The 20,237-nt window shown below is 36.7% G+C and overlaps 1 protein-coding gene across 2 annotated transcripts in view; it reads left to right on the forward strand.

The window, feature by feature from the left end:
* The window catches only part of LOC5564597 (ATP-binding cassette sub-family A member 5), a 43,260-nt gene extending 23,097 nt beyond the window's left edge, over positions 1-20,163 (forward strand). For both annotated transcript variants that reach the window (XM_021849064.1, XM_021849065.1), the window contains exons 8-12: positions 10,146-10,420; positions 10,483-10,620; positions 10,682-11,352; positions 11,413-11,756; positions 19,317-20,163. In XM_021849064.1, coding sequence (XP_021704756.1) covers positions 10,146-10,420; positions 10,483-10,620; positions 10,682-11,352; positions 11,413-11,756; positions 19,317-19,423 — 1,535 coding nt within the window. In that variant the 3' untranslated portion in view covers positions 19,424-20,163. The remainder of the gene's footprint in view (positions 1-10,145; positions 10,421-10,482; positions 10,621-10,681; positions 11,353-11,412; positions 11,757-19,316) is intronic.
* Positions 20,164-20,237: the final 74 nt, after the last annotated feature.

The raw sequence follows: 20,237 nt of genomic DNA on the forward strand, positions 1-20,237 counted from the left end.
ATAAAGTACCCTAAACTACGCTGTACATACCTCCACATAATTGATGTCATCGTAATATTCAATTATCTTTTAAATACTATTTAAATTATATTCAAAATAGCACCCTATTTTGCAATTTATTGATTTTATAAGAAAAATACAAAATAACTTGAATGAGCAGAAAACATGCACTATTTAATAGAATATATCCTGTTGTTTTCATCATTTTAAAAACACGTTTGTGTTGCGGTTATGGCAATAATATTTATTCTATAAATCTCTATAATCATGTTTGGTAGTAAAATGTAAATTGAAAATGATAATTACGCAATGTTTTGATAGGAACATTAACTATGGATTATGTATATACATTTAGGAGCGAAACATAAAGAAATTGACTAAAATTTTTGTTTTGGATTTGTTATAAATATCATATTACCTAAGATTCAAAAGTATAAGTTGTCGATAACCACTCTTAGCTACTCTAAAACTGATTATAATTTTTTGAAACTTGTGCAATATTCGCAATTATCATTCTTAAGGAAGTGATGATGAAAAAAATGCAATTTATTTTTCGACTTACCGAATACTTTAGCAAAAAAACATGGGAAAACTGGTATTTTTCTTAAATTTACTTAAGTTTCAAATATATCCGTTTATAAATTTTCCAAATGTATTCTACTGCATCTGAACAACACAACGAAGAGCTTAAGTAGTCATCTAGTTCATTAAAAATTAGTTTTGAATGCTGTATATTTCTTTTTTGTTAGGTGTACGAATATGGAATTGGGTCAATTAGGCCGGAACAAATTTGAAATTTTACTTCTGTCACCCCCCCCTTCAAATTTTTCAAAAAGTTAGAGGGGGGAAATAAATAAAGTGTTTTATTTTCAGTGTTGGTTTTCATTATTTTTCTTGTGTTTTGCTTTTTTTTGTATTTCGTTCTTACGATATTACACAAGATAAAAAGTGTTATTGGATTTTAAGTCCCAAATCTGTTTGTTAATGCTAATAGGATTGGGATTTTTTTTTCTTTTAGAATAATGTTTACACTATTTTTACTGCCTTAGAGAATATAATATTTTAGTACATTCCATGAATTGTCATTTCCAAGAACATCTTGTCAAATTGATGCAACAATGGATCATTGAAGGTAGTTTTTGTCAGTGCTCACCGCATCAAAACAAAGGCGCCACTGTATATGGGATTTAACATTGTGACAGCATTGATGTTCTGTCAAACACACAAGGCTACGGTGGCGCTATCTATGCTTTCCATAGCGGCCGTTTTGGTTATTCTAATGATCCATTAATTCTTAAAATATATTTGAATACATGTTTTTCTAATGGAGTCTTCTTCTTCTGGCTGTATAAATATTGAAAGCGTAATCATCATCCACAAGCTGCGTATCAAAAGTGTTACTCTACCTTGTATTCATTGTGTTGTGTAAACGTTATGAATCTATGGGGCTCTGCACAGAAATTATTCTCTCTCTTTCACTCTACCATGAGATTAGTAAACAACAAGGCCAGTAAACGTCAAAATCTTATACATAATCAAAACAGTGCAGAGCCCCATTTTTCGTCAAGGGAAGTACCCAAGTAACATTAGTAGCTGAACAACAGATTATTCAGCTGAAATAGTCATCAGAGTGGTTTGTTCAACTCATATTCCCCTTAAATGTGTGTTGGGTATGCACTTCCGCAGAAAAGTAATCGCCTATCACGATACGTGGGGATTTTTTTACAAGAAATGCTCAAGAAAAGCATTTTTCTTTGATCGCAGTACGCAGTTGAAAAGAAATGTCAATTCAAATGGAGCTCACTTTAGAAAATTTCTTGCACAGACATTTTTACTTTTCTTGAGCGGAACAGCATACCTAGCTTTAAAGAATAAAATCATATTTATTTGGTTTGCATAGAACTGGCCCTTAAACAAAATAAGTTGTAAAACTGAACGGGGCACCCCTAGATATGTCCCTTAGGGTAAGAAAAATGCTCACTAGTTGATACCCTAATGAACATAGTTGCAGAAGGTTGTATCTGAATTTAAGCTCATTTTCATTGCCCTTTGTTGTTGAAAGTTAGGCTAAGATCAGCACCCCCTTACAATCACTTATACGCATGCACCTTATACTACAGCTCGCCCAGCGTCATAGGTGGCTATGATGCGCTTAGTGGCTACCTGGGAGGGAGAAACCAATACAAAATTTCTGTACGTCATAGTGAGCCGGGATTTTGCTGTCACGAAGTGTCACTGTGAGCCCAGATCTCAAACATTGGACTAACATGGAAAAAGCGCGTAACTGATTAAAACGCATTTTTGCATTTCATCAAAAGTGACAAAAAATGAATGAAAATCAATTCATGCACACAATGTAGTAATTTCACGTGAGCTCCTTTCAACCTGATTGAATATAAAGCATTGAAAAACGCATCGTTTTACTTTTTCCAATGAAAATGAATATTTAGTGCATAGAAAACTGTGGCCCTTTTTCCATGTTTGTCAGGAAAGCTCGAAAGTGCACAACAAAGGAAAACTAGCGATTTTCCCCAAGCCTGCCTTGATTGTTGTTGGCAAGCTGGAGTTATCTTGCAGTTCAAACAAACGTAGTTCTTTATTTCGTGTGTAGTATCTGTGCCTCCCTCCCAGGTGACTATCACCCAGCTATGCTGCAGAAATACTAAGAAGTATTGCAAATCAACTTCAGATAGCTAAAACACCAACTTTCTCAATTTTAATCATCATACAGCCTTCTACAATATTGTTCGCTGGTATCAAGTAATATTTTTGACATTATGAGTTCAATTGAACGCGATCAACAATTATCGTGACCCAATCAGGAGCTGATGTTCTATTTCCCATATGTTTGAGCTGAAAATCCCATATTAACTTCATTTCAATTGCGCCAGCTCATGGAGCGACTAAATGAGCTGACATTTTCAGGAAGTCTTCTTCTAACCCTACAACTGTATTTTTCTCCCATTTTTCAAGGTAGGTTTTTTTCTCCCATACTGAGCTGGGCCAGTCTATTATAGAACATGGCACAAGTGGGATTAGAAGGGCAATATATTCCAAAGTGTCAATTTTGTTCAAATCTGTTTTACAACCAGAAGTATATAACATACATGTTATATCGAATAAAAACAATCTAAGTTTAATTTCAAGTTCTAAGTGCATCATTTTTGTGGTGTTCCTAAAATTGTAACTAGCTTAAAAACAATTTGAAAGTTGTTCTTGCTGATTTTATCAATTAAATATTTTCAAACCTCAAGATTATGGGTAAAAGACTTGAAGATTTCTGTTATGAAAATTCTAATTATGAAAATGAAAAAAAAAACCTGGTAATAGGGAAGGTGTACCAGTTATGGCCATAGTGGTTCCCTATTTCGCCATACGTGATATTTTGAATGCCCTTACATTTTGAAAAATCTTTTGTGTTTTAGCAGTAAATTAAAGAATAAATCTTGATGTTAAAATATTCAAAAAGATTAAAAATATAAAAGTTCTCCAAATTTTGCATATGGCCAAATAGGGTATCACTATGGCCATAACTGGTACACTTTCCCTAGTTCAAAACATATGTATTGGCTGGTATATGTTGAAAAAAAAACATGATTTTGCAGCATATGATAATAAAAAAGGATAATTTTACCTGAATTTCCATTTTATTATTTATTGTCCCCCCCCTCGGCACATTTTGATGGGAAGTGACAAAAGAAGATTTTAAGATTTGTTCCGGCCTTATAGACACAATCTCAATTCTTTTCCATTATTCCAAAGATTTAAGCAAATGAATACAGTTTGTCATTGCCAAACAATAGATGACACCTATAATCTTCATTATTGATAAAATATATCGAAGTCCATGCACCATTTAATAGTTTTATACCAACTTGATATGAAAACAGTGCCCCGTACGAAAATGAAATTGAGCCACTGTATGAGCCTCCTGCACCTAAGGCTACAGCACGTGCACAGTAACTCTACTAACTACTAGTCAGTCTAAGTTCTGCGAACTTTTGTAGAACACGACTTTATGATTGGCAAGATTTATTATTTATTAGGTTTGTGCTTCGAGGTGCTTGAAAATCACTATTTGTGGGGAGTGTTCTCTCTGAAGAACATCTTCTTCTTCTTCTTCTTGGCATTAACATCCTCACTGGGACAGAGCCTGCTTCTCAGCTTAGTGTTCTTATGAGCACTCCCTACAGTTATTAATTGAGAGCTTTCTTTGACAAAGTTGCCATTTTCGCATTCGTATATCGTGTGGCAGGTACGATGATACTCTATGCCCAGGGAAGTCAAGGAAATTTCCATTACGAAAAGATCCTGGACCGACCGGGATTTGAACCCAGACACCTTCAGCATGACTTTGCTTTGTAGCCGTGGACTCTAACCACTCGGCTAAGAAGTCCTCTGAAGAACATACCTCTATGAAAACTTTGGATTTTGATTTCCAGAACATAATGACTATGCATATCAAAATAAATACCGTTTCAAAATACCATTTTTATCACGGAAATAAATTGTGAAAAATAAGTAATTTAGTGGCACATTTGAAAATCCGCTGTGGGTGAACCAAGAGCACCATCGTGAGTTTCGAAGAATGTAAAAAATGAACACTTTAGCACTGCTTTTTTAGTCGATGATGATGATTGTTTCCAAATCGTTCTGAATATGGACCAATGCACGAGTTCACACGTTGACGTTTGAGCGGTGCCGTATTATGTTCGTGACCACTTAATTGTATTTTAATACGCCTAATGGGGCCTTCCTTAGCCGAGTGGTTGGAGTCCACGGCTACAAAGCAAAGCCATGCTGAAGGTGTCTGGGTTCGATTACCGGTTGGTCCAGGATCTTTTCGTAATGGAAATTTCCTTGACTTCCCTGGGCATTGAATATCATCGTACCTGCCACACGATATACGAATGCGGAAATGGCAACTAAGGCAAAGAAAGCTCTCAGTTAATAACTGTGGCAAAGAACACTACGCTGAGTAGCCGGCTCTGTCCCAGTAGGGACGTTAATGCCAAGAAGAAGAAGATGATGCTGATGGTCGTGAATTCCGCCTGATGTTTTCGAGTTGATAAAAATAATTTGTTTGATCAATGTTTAATCAATTTGACAAAGGAAGCTGTCAGAAAATAACTGTGGAAGTGTTTAGTTGACTATCAGGTGTGCCAATAGGGACGTAACGCCATAATAAAAAGAAAAAGGAAGCGTTTATCGAGTACGCCACATATTCTTCAGAAATCCTTCAAAGGTTTATTTCAACCATTCTGTTTGTTTTTCGAAATGTATCACTTTGGGGGCGGTCCATTTATTACATAAGGCAATTTTCGGGATTTTTCGACCCCCCCTCCCCCCATGATAAGATTTTTTGTATGAAAATTAAAATTAAATTGTATGCCGCGTTAGAAATCTCTCTGGTGGAGTATAGAGGAGAAGATTGGTGATCTTGATGTCGGAAGTTCGATTCTCTTTTAAGTATTTTGCAACAAATTAGCAATAAAACATATATATGTTGTACCTCTTGCGCTATTTGCTGTGCTATTCAGTGCAATTGTGAGTCATATTTAACAATTTTAACAATTGACAACTTTGATAAGTTTCAAGAGATAATTTTATTCTTGAATTGAAACAAACTGTGCTGCTTGGGATATTTGCGGATGGCCGAGATACATCGGGTAAGGTACGTGCGATAATTTAGTCGATTTTTTAACTCTATTTTTTATATCATCAATTATTTAATCAATTAAATAAGTTTGATTGGTATAACAATTTAAATAAAGTAGTCATAATCTGCGACTTTTGAGTTTTTAATTTTGATTGTTTACTAATAGTGAATTGATATTTCCTACTAGTTTATAAAATAATTAAGCAAACGCCTGTAATATCTTCTTATGCTACGTTTGAGAAAATGAAAATACAAATTTAAAGACAGCACCAAATGGCCAGATCGTTTGAATCCTTTTAAATTTCTGCCAGAAATATCGGCAACCTAAGCTCAATGTTGTCGGGAGAATGTTAGTAGCTAATAGGGTAACCAATATAATTTGGACCCCTATATATTTTGGACCCCCTTGGCCATTTTCCTGCAAATTTCCCAGTTTTAATCGAAAGACCAACTCAATTTGCATGCTATTTAGGAAGATAGGACTATTCCGCACTTGCATCAACCGTTTGTACAAAGAAAATGTGTTTATATTATCTGAAATTAATTAAATTTAATCGGTGCATCCATGCAACCGTTACACCACGTTACACACAGAAATTGAAGCCGTCAGAAATTTTTCAAATGTAAACAAAAACTTTTTTCAAATTTCTGGGAAAACAGCATAGAATTTCTTCGGTTTTCCATTGTCGATCGATTGATTAGACTATGGGCAAGCATATTATACAACCAGTGTCATGGACTTTGTCGCCAAACGATAAAAAAATGTCGGGGTTCCAAAATATATAATTTGAGGGTCCAAAATGTATTGGTGTGTCCAAAATATTGAAAAACAGTGCTTCACAATTCAATTATTTTCGACGTTTCTTGCATCCTACATGACCGTTTGGGCATTTTTATCTCGTAGAGGAAGTTTTTCTCTACATTTTGACATATTCTTTGACTTGGTTACGCTGTGCAATTAATTAATTGGGACACAAAACTAAAATCACTTCCTTAGGGGGCCCAAAATACGACCGTTACCCTAATATGAACTATTCATGCATAAACGAATCATCTAGTTCCGTTGAAAGCACTGAAAGATTAGAACTTTCAATGATTCAATGTTTGTATATACGATCAATCAAGCAAGTATGCACATAGCAAGGGGTTGACTAAAGGCTGGAGGTGTAAAACACGAATAATGTAACGCTAGAATGGTGGGGTGGGGTTTGGGGGTAGGGGTTAGTGTTTGAGCTTCCATTACTTATTGTTACAATAAAAGAAGGTTACCGTTACGTAACAAATTTTCAAGATTGAGTGTATGTTTTCTTATGACTTATGAGCTAGAGAGAATGCTCTCGCCAGACGGGGAGAGGATATATCTTCATTTAAAACGAAGAAAATCATTTTCTTAGCTCAACCTTCTATTCACATTTTGTGTGAACGTTACGTTATTAGAGGGGAGAGGGTTCGGGGAAACGTCACTCACTAAAGAGATCAGGAGATGAATTTGCGAGTAGGTGATTTGCAGCAACAACCTTCACAGTTTCCCTTAGAGACTCATGGTGTATTTTGGATGAGTTACTTGAAGTTTTCATCGTGATATTTTTTGAAGATTTTCATTGTGTTCTTTAAAATTTTCTTGGTAAGATCCATAGTAAATTCTACAGCAAAATACTCTCAATGGATTTGACTAGAAGAAGGAATCTAGCATTAGATTAGAAAGTTTTAAACGCAAGGTGAAACGAAAAGCTTCGTATTAGAGAAGGGTTAAAAAATAACTACAATTTTGTCCCAATATTTTTTGTATAAGGGAACGTCCATGTGTCGCGTCATGTAACATTTTGCCATTGGAAACCCCCTCCCTCTGACACCAACGAGTTTTTATCATCACTCCCTTTAAGGTGAAACATCTCGGAATCCAAAGATGGCAGACACAATGGCCGACTTGTGCCCCTACTCACGTTTTCAAGGGCACTAGACTGGATAAATAGTTGACAAACGTTTCTGATCTTCTTATTTTAAGCTTTCTGCTAGTGCACAAAGCAAAAATAAAAAGTTCACTGTTGTTGGATGCTTTCTTCGCGGGATTTGTGCCTTTGAAGTTCTAGTGCAATCTTAGAAGTTGATTCCATACTGTTTCACCTTAATGATGTGATGTAATTTATAAACGACCCCTTAGTTTAACAGAGCTTGTAAGTCGGATTTGATAGGAAATGAATTGTTTTTCTTATGTTTTGAATCAATTTGGGCGAATAAATGAATGTAGCTCTATCATGTGAATGTGATCTACTGAACACAAAAGGTTTCATGCTGATTGGCTGTGTAAAACGATGTATAATCCCCTATGGCTACAACTGGCCTATGGCCAAAACCGGTGCTTCTACCCTACGGTCAAAAGGAATTGTGCTCATATGTTTGGGCTGAATTTTAATGATGAACAATGAATTTTAAAGGAAATTAGTATATTCCATTATGTTGAAGGAATGGAGGGAGATGCCCGTATATCTATATATTATAGTAAAACATATTATTATAGCGTTGATGTTTTGTGTTTTGACCACTCAATATATTACAGTTAGCTGTAAATTGTGAGACGGATCTGGACACTTATTGCGACAGAAATGAAAACGATACGACGGATTGAAATACTGCAAATTGCATTTTCTTTGCAACATTTCCAAAAAGAGATCAAGATTTGTCAAAATCTTACTGTACAATGCTAAAGCCGTTTTGAGAAAAAAGTGTTTGGCATCGGTTTGTATCAGCATAATTCACTGCAATACTGAGAAAATTGCAGTTCTTACTGATCAATGCTTGATACGATGGATACTAGCACGTCACCCTACACTGAGGAAAGCAAACGTAAGACTGTCATAAGATTTGCTTATGGAATTACGACACAAGAAAAATCTTTGAAATTCATAAGACCATCGTATGGTTTTCGGCAGATGTTGTTTCCATAATACACTTCGAAGGAATTTCGTAAGATGATCTTATGAACCATCATTGACTTAATAACAAAATCCATAGATAGTCTTATGAATTACGTTCTGAATCATTCTTGGTTCCATAAGACTGTCTTGTGTAATTTGACTTTTAGATTATAAATTTCAATGAATGAATAATACTAACCCGCGTTGAAAAATAGGTTGGGAACTTGGGAAAATCAAATTTTCATCCATTTTGTCACGCCGCAATTCGATCAAAGCACTTTACTGTAAGCATTAGATTCGGAAAAATGGAATGAAAATGGATGAAAATTCGATTTTCTCTAGTTGGCTAACCTATTTTGAACGCAAAGAAGTATATCATAACAGCGAAACATTATTGAGAAAAGTTGTGAAGAACGCCTGAATTGTTGCAGGTTTACGTTAGGGGCGGATTAATAGATGAGGGGGGTTTGTGATTTCTTACGCGTCATACAAATCGTTTTGAATTTTCATTCCCAAATCTTATTGTTTGGATCCAATTCCTTAATCTGTTCGAAAGAAAGTGTTAGTTACAGCGGAATTGATGATAAATAGAAAATATTTACCCTTTGATGCATTAGAAACGGAGTCAGCCAACGACAAATAAGCAAACACGTCCATTTCGGAAGCCATATTGAATTTCTGATAGTGAAATGAGAAAATTTGCCTCACGTGGTTCTTTACAATGATGAGCAATGGGGTTCATAAGCGTTCTTATGACATTAACAATTGATTGTTATGAAAAAAATTACACTTGTCTTATGAATCTCAATCTCGTCGAATGAAATACATAAGTGTCTTATGAACCAACAAAAAAAATAATAAAAAACGCGTTCATTAGTGTGATCTTATGAAAATCATGCAAGATTTTTGCCTCAGTGTATGATAGTTGAGTCGGCAGTGGCCAGTCAACGCTCTGTAATTCTGCTTTGACAGATTTGTTAAATACTTCGCCACCCTTGGAGATGGCTCAGTAATCCTATATAATTTTGTTTGACCACACGACTCCAAACCATTTCAATATTGCTTGTGCTGAGTTGCCGTCTTAGGATTTATCTGAAGCTTCAGCCTAGAACAACAAATTCGGAATAGATGGCTCTAAGTTTAGTCAAACATTTTACATTGAAAAATAATCTCTAATTGTGATATATCTATTTGACCCATCTCCTACGTGATTTTCATTTGATTCGCTCCATTTGTGCAACATAAATTTCAAATTTTGGTGGAAATTATAAGGCAAAAAAATACATTTTCATTTTATCACGCTTCGTTATAAAACGCAAATATTTTTTGGATTCGTCATATAATCGAGAAATTACTGTACTGCAAATCCGATCACTGCAACAACTTTGCAGTTTTTAAGATTCTTTTGAAGGAATTTCAAGTTGTTTCCAAGTTGATCACATTCGTCCCAGCGACCCTTCATTAGAAGCTGTTTCATTGTTTCGAGAATCCTTCTGATCCAGTTGGATTTCTTGTCTATTTGTTGCATTACAGAAAAACTACTAAATACTTATAACTTCGTTTACTTGCAGAGGTAAAAGCAGCGTTCGCCTTACATTTTGTGTTTTCGCTGATCAACCCGATGTACATCCCGTACGCCACGGTGTACTTCGTCGATCGGGTGTACATCGCGTGCCAGCTGAGTTCGGCTTGTGCGGAACTCTCGATGGCCCACTACATGACGGAGGAGATGATCGTGATGGCCTGCGGCTGTCTGCTGCACATTCCGATTTGGGCGTTCTGCCTGCGGATATCGGACGTGATGAAAAGCGGCGGCCGGCTGCGGGATCTTTTCCATCACAAGGCGGTATGTTTGGATTAGCTGGTGAAACTGTAGATTGGGAGCTAACTTGTTTATCTTGATTTCAGAGCGAAGAAGACGTTATGACAGAAGATCAGTGCATCGGAGAGCATGAAGATGAGGATGTTCGAAATGAGCGTTCGAAGGTGTTTCGAATGACTACTCAAGAACAACCCGGACAAATTCAACCAGTGGTCTTGGTGAAGGTTAGTTTCTGCTGGTTCTCATCATGAGATCAGAGATTAGCCGCGTACTTCTCATTTTCAGAGTCTACGAAAGGAGTTCTCCCAGGATTCGCTATGCGGAAACTGTTGCTGTTGTGTAGACGATGAGCCACCACGGAAAAAGGTATCTGTTCGTAGTTTATCGTTCGCTGTAGATGCCGGAGAAGTTTTGGGATTGCTAGGGCATAACGGGGCTGGTAAAACAACTACCATGAAGATCATGACTGGTGAAACGATGCCAACGAGGGGGACGGTACGTGTGGCCGGTCACAGTATAACTATCAACCAGGACGATGCGTTCAAAACGCTAGGATATTGTCCACAGCACGACGCCCTGTGGAAGAACATAACGGTGCGAGAACACCTAGAATTGTACGCCCGCATCCGAGGTGTAGCGAGAAAAGACATGAACCGCTTGATCAGCACATACCTTAAAGGTCTACACATAAGTGAACATGCCAACAAGCAAACGCAACATTGTTCCGGAGGAACCCGCCGCAAGCTTAGCTATGCCATGGCTATGGTTGGTTCACCAAAGGTGGTTCTATTGGACGAACCATCCACCGGAATGGATCCCAAATCAAAGCGGTTCCTATGGGACACCATTCTCGCTAGCTTCCATGGAAAACGCTGCGCCATGCTGACGACCCACTCGATGGAGGAAGCCGACGCGCTGTGTTCGCGGGTCGGAATCATGGTTAAGGGGGAATTGAGGTACCATCAGAAATTGGTCTACCGGTTTTACTTGAATTACTCATAATTGTGTACTTTTAGATGTCTCGGTTCGACGCAGCATCTGAAGAACCTGTACGGAGCGGGCTATACGCTCGAAATCAAACTGAAGCACATAGAGAGCGTGTACAGCGAGACGCCAATCGAAAGCCAGCCGAGTAGCAGCCAAGAGCAGCTACAGCTGGATCAGAACAGTTCGGAGCACATCGGACCGGTGCCGGTCATCAGCAATTGCATCGTCAATCGATCGATGGCGTTGCGTAACTTTGTGACTGATCTGTTCCCTAGTGCCACCCTGGAGGAGAGCTTCGCCGATCGATTGGTGTACTCGGTGCCCCAAAAGGCAGTCAGCTCGTTGGCCGAGTGCTTCTCGCGATTAGAGAAAGGTAAGGTTTTGTACAGTGGCGTACCCATTAAGGTGGTTCATAAAATCGTTTTTGCTCCACACCGCTCAATCGATTCTAGAGCAAATTTTGAGTGCCCTCCCAAAATTAGAACTGAATTGAATAAAAATTGAGACCACACAAGCACTTCAAAGCTTGTATGGGGATAACTATGCGAAAAAAACATGCGATTCATTCCATCGGTCGTAGTGTTTGCCCATGTGTTCTTGAGGTTTAAAGCAATGCTGGTACCGTTAGTTACTATTGTTTCGCTTATTGCGACCCGTGGATTACAACAAAACTTTAGCACAATCATACCAAGATTTGTTACAAATAACAAATTTTGTTTTATTTTTGTTAGAAGCACTTTGAGTTGGTGGAGGAAATTATAAAATAATTAAAACAAAATCAGTTATAATAACAAAATCTGTTTCAAATTTGTTCCAATGTAAACCATAATTATAACACAATTTGTTATAAACAAATTGAAAGCAATTGCTTGTAACTAATTTTGTTATAGTTCAGTTAAGAAAATAACAAAATGAGTAATATTTGTATGTAAATTATAAAATATTTTGTTTCAATTTTGTTCAGTCTAGAGGAAATCATGTTATAATATTTTTTATTTTAACTACTAACCAGCCAAAATTATAACATATTTTGTTAGAACAAAGCGCTAACTAAGTAACAAAATTTGTTACAACTTTGGTGTAATCCACTGGTCGGAGTATCTCAGGATTCTGACCACTTTGAAAGTGCTAGTGAGCAGTTTTATGTGAAGTTTCATGCTTACTAGCGTCACCTGGTATTAAATTTTGAATCAAGTAGTGTTACCTGGTGGCAAAGTTTTGTATCAGCAACTTGAACAATGATAACCTTGCCTCATTGAACAACTTTGCCGAAGATGACATCTCTCTAAGTGAACAGGGCTGAATAGGGCTCTGCCCTATAGCCGTAGCGGTAAACGTGCAGCTATTCAGCAAGACCATGCTGAGGGTCGTGGGTTCGAATCCCACTGGTCGAGGATCTTTTCGTAAAGGAAATTTTCTCGATTCCCAGGGCATAGAGTATCTTCGTACCTGCCACACGATATACACATGCAAAAATGGTCAATCGGCAAAGAAAGCTCTCAGTTAATAACTGTGGAAGTGCTCATAAGAACACTAATCTGAGAAGCAGGCTCTGTCCCAGTGGGGACGTAACGCCAGAAAGAAGAAGAAGGGCTCTGCACTGTTTTGCTTTTGTATGGGACTTTGACGTTTACTGGCCTTGTTGTTTACAAATTTTGTGTGAGAGGAAGATTTTTGTGCAGTACCCCATAGAATCTTAGTAAAAGTTGGTTTTCATGGCTATCTAGATGGTCATTTTGGATCGCAGTTGCACTGGTTTTGTGTTCTGCAACTCGATACCTCCCTTTCTCTATGAATATCAAGTTATGGAGAGTAGACAGTATCTGCAAAACATAAGTATATGTTTCATACCCACTAGCGCATCTAGCGGTTGAATATTAAATTAAATATGTTACCATCAGCTCAAACTCCAGAACAACTTTACTACTGTTTCGAAAGTATCTTGAGTTTAAGATATACATAGGGTAAAATATGTATTTTGGACAGGTTAAGGATATGTCTGAAAAGGGCGATCGATTAACTGCATTAGATAAAAATATTTTATTACGTAATGTTACTTATATGCTTAATGTCCCATTGTACTTTGAGTTTCTGGGGAGAAAAGCCTTACAAACTGTAATATTAGCTTCCAAAATAGCGTTTTTGGCAGCCTGTCTGTGATACATTTCGGACACCTAATATACATTTTGGACACCATCATGTGAATATTATATGGACAGAGGCGTTATCTTAATATCCATACGATGGTTCCTTGAAAAGACGATCATATCATAAAACTTTAAGAGTTTACCTGTGACTTACCCGACCAGAACCACATCTTCTTCTTTCTGGCGTTACGTCCCCACTGGGACAGAGCCTGCTTCTCAGCTTAGTGTTCTTATGAGCACTTCCACAGTTATTAACTGAGAGCTTACTATGCCAATGACCATTTTTGCATGCGTATATCGTGTGGCAGGTAGGGTGATACTATATGCCCTGGGAAGTCGAGAAAATTTCCAACCCGAAAAGATTCTCGACCGGTGGGATTCGAACCCACGACCCTCAGCTTGATCTTGCTGAATAGCTGCGCGTTTACCGTCACGGCTATCTGGGCCCCCTAACCAGAATCAGAACCACATAACAAGATTATAACACATTCCTATCAGCAGCAGTTAAATAACAAAATTTGATAAAATTTTGTTATCAAAATGGCTTTGTTCTCAACTTGTTATATTTTTAGTTACACATTTATAGAAACTTTTGATATATTTTTGACATCACGTTTGTAAGTTGATTGCAAATAACATCCGATGTCATGAACAATAACATAATTTGCATGATTTTGTTATTTTCTAACAACCTCGCAACACATTCTGTAATAATTTTGTTATAATTATAATAGGATTTGATATATTTTAGTTTTGTTTGTTGCAAATTTTGTTAGATTTTTTGTTATTTTAACTACTAACGGTACATGTTTTATAACAACTGATGATATAAAAAAAATCATATCAGGGGAACACATTCTGATATAATCTTGTTTCCTCCGTCTGGTTGGGTATGCATTTTTTCGCTTATTGGATGTGTATATTAGTGAAAATCAATAATTTTATTTAATGCAAGCAAATATCATCAGTTCCACAAAAAACGCCTGCAATCATGCATGCATGCGACATTCCAGTGTGTTTCATCAGATGGCCAAATTATATCAACTGAACGAAAATCATAATCTATGTTGGACAACACTTGATTTATGCCTTATATACTCATGTTGAGGCCGCACGGGACGTCATCATAATCACCCTATCCATTTCAAGAAGCAAATCCCAGGAACCACTCTATACATCGATGCGAAAAATGTGTAACTATGATTCTATATATGTAGTGCACAATAAATTTTCAGCTTAATCGATTCACTAGATTTGCTGCAGCAAAGTTTTGAAGATAATTGTTAGAGTGAGACGAAAGATAGGGAAAATAACACGGTCTCCCGTGTCACCTTAAGGTTTAAGATGAACTTAGCTTACATTTTAGACACATTTAATCATGTTTCCAATTACAAACTTTTTTGAATGTCAATTCTGAGCGCTATTTTTGCATTTAACGTATGTTCTTGAAATGCACATCCTCTTGCATTCGTAGGTTTCACAGATGTTCTGTAGATACAATTTACAATTTTTATATTTTTGAAGCCAATTTGTAATAGGGCGGTATTCAAAACTGAAAATGAAAAGGCAATAGATAGCTCTTTTTCAGTGGTAGTAAAAACGAAATCCTGAAGCAAAGAAATCCCTACGGAAGATGAACTAAACACAAAAAGTTATGTATTCACTTTACACTTGATTTCTAATCACTACTTTTTTGATCCAGTTTCCTAATTGCAAGTAATTTACGTTTTTCATTATTTTTCATACGTTTTGACAACTCTCCGACTACCATTCTTCCATGCGCTTGTGTTGAAAGTTTGAGAAATTTGAGAATCCAGCGTAGCGCGATCAGTGGGTGGAATACAAACAGCAGTGTCGTCGCTCGGCGGCCAGTGAAAGAAACTGAATGTTCGAAAGGTTGTAGCCTGTACTTTTTGCCGCTGGTGGTTGGTTGGTTGGTGTGTTAGCGGTTATGAACGAAATAAACAGTCGTTATACTATTGCTGAAGCAAACCTTGAAAATTTGCATAGTTCGCCTAGAGATAGGCAATTCCTTTGAAATAGACTCATTTTTCGGAAATAAACGTTTTTATGATCGGAAAACTAATATTCTAAGTCTGCATGTTCTCAAAAACGAATTTAGTAGGTCATACTTGAGCTAACATAACATTTCAAATACCGACATTTCGGGTGAAATTGATCATTTTTCACGGTATATCTGATATGTTTTTGATAATGTTGCCAATGCCAAACAATTGTGTGCAAATTTTCAACGAAACTAACGAACGAATTTTTTAAACAAATTTAAATTTACTGTTAAAAAATTATCGCTAAAGTAAAAAAATCGGGGAATCCCATTTAAGGGTGAAATTAATCACTTGTGAATGCAATTATTGTTAGTTTTGAAAACAAATCTACATACTTAATCTGGACTTCCTGCATCCGATTATGCATGTGAAATCCTTAGCAACGCATTATCTCTGGAAATAATAGATAATTAAATTTCATAAATATCATGTAAAACGCCTAAATGTAGGAAAATTCCAAAGGATTTCAATACTTTCTAACAGTAATTCAATTATTCTAACAAAAAGAGCTAAATGGTACGTGTTTCGATTATAAAATCTGTTTTAGGGATATATTTCAAGCACCTTCACAGACTTTCAAGCTGACACCATTTTCAAATCCTTGTTTAGAACAAGAAGTTTATAGTTGTCTGTCAATACCACATCGAACACAAGAAATAAACATTCTTTAACACCAAAAACTTCACAAATACAATTTGACAATAGTTAATACAAGCAACGTTCATTTACTATAGATTATATTGATATTTGTACGTTAAAAAATCGTGTGATGCAGTGATTAATTTCACCCTACCGATCAATTTCAACGCGATTTGTGGTACTGACAATTTACATCTGAGCTTAGCATCAACGTACTGTTCAGTACTAACTCAGTCAATAATGTTGGTTACACCTAAAAAAAACTTATAATAATTCTATGCAAACTAACTTTTTTGCCAAACGAAAAAGCTTAAAATTTGGACATCCAAAAACCAGAAAACATTGAATGGCTGTTAAGCGAACGAAATCTTTAGCATCCTTGAGAGGAATTGAAATTCGATTCCGAAATGCCGTAATTCATTCGGCTCCGTAATGTCATATGAAACATGAGCCTTTAACAAAGAATAGAGATTTTTTTCTCTAAATGTTTGTTTCTTCGATTTTTTTTACTTTGTTTTAGACTTTTGAACAAGGATGGAAATCTAGTGATCATGATAAAACAAATGATGCATCGTGGTTGTTCTTTATCATGCGATCATAGCAACAACTGCGATATGACTTCTAGCATACCATTATTGATCCAAAAGTCATTCGAGAATGGTTTGAGCGAAAATTAACATCGTAAATGCGTTCTGATGCACGTTAATCGCAACATGTTACAACATCCGACAAACGGTTTGTCCTACGACAAACAGTTCATCTGATGATTCATATATCGTTTCAACGCGCGCAGAATGATGTATCGCAATCATGCTTTTGCAAGAACGAAACCCCTCTTAGATCATTCGAATACTGTGTTATTTGTCGCTAGAGACGATTTTCTTTTGAAGCAATAACTATATGCTGTTTTCTCATACAAATGTCTAAGTTTGGGGCTCTGTATCTCAGCTTCTAGTGTTCCGAGTTAGTTCAATTTGAATGATGAACTTCAAATAACTTGAAATTTCGTTTACGGAATATTGAGTAAGAGAGAATTGACTGTAATAGGGGAAGAGCACAAATTTTCGACCCAGGACTAATTTTTGACCCGTTCATACGATTTTTGCCTACTTTGTATGAAAATTCGAAAATTGGCACGAAATTCTTGTAGGTCGGAAATCAGTGCTTTTCCCCAACCATAATTTCAGGTACACGCTATGTCTAAACCTGAGAGAGACTCGCGAAGAGGAAAAATATCAACGTCATATGCAGCCCAGATTCCGCAGTCACGAAACGTCAAATGCAGCCTACAAAGTATTGCATTCACAATAAACTGTTATTAAAAACCTCAGTCGGGGGAGCAGTTTTTTCCAAAGTTGCTAATAAATCTAAACACAAGATTAGTTATTTTCATTGCCTGTAACGTTTGCTGGCATGAAATTTCATTGAAAAGGCTATTTATGACTCAGTGCGATGCAAACGCAATCATTTTTTGCTGAGATGTTCATGTGAAAGCTTGAACGGCTAGCGCATGATTGGTATAAACACAAAGTGGAATAAGAAAACATCTCAGCAATCACAGAAAAAGAATACCGTCTTTGCGAGTCTCGTCTCAGGTCTAAACCAGCAGTTTATGAAAATCGAATGTACCTCGGATTTTTTTTCCGCAAGAGTTCAGTAATTGCGTTATGTTTTCATAATCGGAAGGTTTGAAAATATTCCATCGGTGAAATTTTGATTTTTTCCACATTGTTTGGGACTTGCGTTACCCATACGCCTGTGGTAGAAATGACGCCTGTGGTAGAAATGACGAATCTTAGGAAACTCTCATTCTCTTTCAATTCATAACAGGGAGTAGCGTAGAATAAGAGGGACTCAACCCAGAAACAGATCTTCCATATTTAGTGCGGCTCAGCCCTTTGGAACATGCGGTCAGGGAAGACCCATGTATCCCAGTATATTTTATGTAATTGTGAACTGTAATTTAACTGTAAATATATGTGAATAAATGTAACTGAACAGTGTAGTCACAGACAAACAGACGTCACACTCTCATCATTGTCCATCGACCACCTTTTTAACGGTCGATTCGAAAATATGGTAGGTGGCCAATCTGCCATCCGCAGCGCTCGCATCGTTTTTGTTCGTGTTTGACGTTTACACACTACCGCCATCTGATGGCCCGTCGGCCAAACACGCCGATTTTAGCATTGGGCGTACATGTCCTCGTGACTATAATTTTGATCGAAATTTGTTTTAAGTGTTACGTTTGTTTGTCTGTGGTGTAGTGTTTTATGGAACTATATGTTGTATGTGAAGCATTGTATCAACCCACCTCCCCTCTAAACACCTTTCGTGGGCAAACTACCACCCATTTCGATGTTGGGCGAAGGAAGCTCCCCGACACACTTTTTAGCTATATTTGCATATACAGCCAATGAAAATCACGTTTTCCTACACATTTCAGCCCATACAAAATGCATGGGAAAAATTTCACCGATAGAATATTTTGAAACCTTCCGATCATGAAAATATAGACCAAATACTGATATCTAGCGGCAAAAAATCCGAGGTACGTTCGATCTTTATAATCTGCTGGTTTAGACATGGCGAGAGGTATTCGCGAATAGTTTCACACCAATACATTTTTTTTGTTCTTTAATTAATATTAACTTTTTAAAAGTAGAATTCAAAGGTATTTTCAAATAGTAGTCAAGTTTTGATAATAGAGTTCAGCGTTGGTAGACTTATATTCAGATATCAATAATTAAGAGAGGGCTAAATAATTCGACATCAGCCTCACGAATCCCACTTTTCAAAATTGTTTTGTTAAATCATTTTTACCGTTAAGTAGCATTAAAAAAATCCTTAGAAAGTCCATATCCTTGAGTTATAAGATTTGATATTTTTCTTGCACAACTTGCTTCAAGTTCTTCGGAATTATCCAGCAGTTTTCAAATTCTTACGGATTATCTACCCTCAGAAGGTCAGAGGACAAACCTTAAACCACCCCCACTCCCCCCTTTCCATGGCTACGTCACTGATTCTGTGCGTATTTATTAAATTTCTATTCTCGTTCTTGTTTCCCTAAATTATATTTAGCCAAAACGGAACTGGACATCGAGGAGTACTCGTTCAGCCAAACCACCCTGGAGCAGGTGTTCCTCAAGTTTGCCCACTACGACGAGGACACATCCAGCGTGCAGTAATGGAGCTCGCGCCATGAAAGCCATGTTCTTTATTAGCAGGTACAGTAATATTTAGGCAGCAGAGTGTGGTTTATAGTCATAGTCATTTAGCAAGTGCGGTGTGCGTGAACGGGAGCGACGAGCGGATGATGCTTCTTCTAATCGGATGTAAAAAGTGCAAGTAAAAACCATTATGCTGAATAGTCATAATTATCTAGTCGATAGGTAAGTTTAATTGAAAAGCAAAACCCAAAGAGGTAATTATTTAATAATTAAATTCTGAAGGTATCTTTAAAAGACGGAAAATGACGAAAAAAGTGAACAGCGCTAAATTGATTAACCCTTAATATAAATTAATTATAAATTATTACAATAAAGTGAAATTACAATAAGTCAACCCAAAACAACAAAACCAAATGGAACTAAAACATCGGACGCGCATCAAGGGGTAAACCCCCCAAAGAAGAAAACCCACGAAGAGTAAAAACGACGGCAAAAACGAAAACAAAAAGAAGGAAGTATTGATAGATCTAAGCTAGCGATTTAGGAAAGGAGAAAACAATTCGGAGCAAAAAGGGCGTGATTCATTCGAACAAACAAGACGACATTAAGAAATTTGTTTTGCATCTGTGATTTATTACGATCAGTAAACCCAAAAAGGTGAGGAAATGATCCATTCCAAAATTATGAAAAGAAATCATTAAACATTAGGATGAAAATTGCAAAGAAAAAACGTGGTTTAAATAAAATTGTGAAATATATAACAGGTGTGTTGATGATGTATAGATGGGGAAAGAAAATCTGATAGGTTTAAATGGAATTAAATGATAACACT

This window comes from Aedes aegypti, chromosome 3, assembly GCF_002204515.2.
Source record: "Aedes aegypti strain LVP_AGWG chromosome 3, AaegL5.0 Primary Assembly, whole genome shotgun sequence".
NCBI classification, from domain to species: domain Eukaryota; kingdom Metazoa; phylum Arthropoda; class Insecta; order Diptera; family Culicidae; genus Aedes; species Aedes aegypti.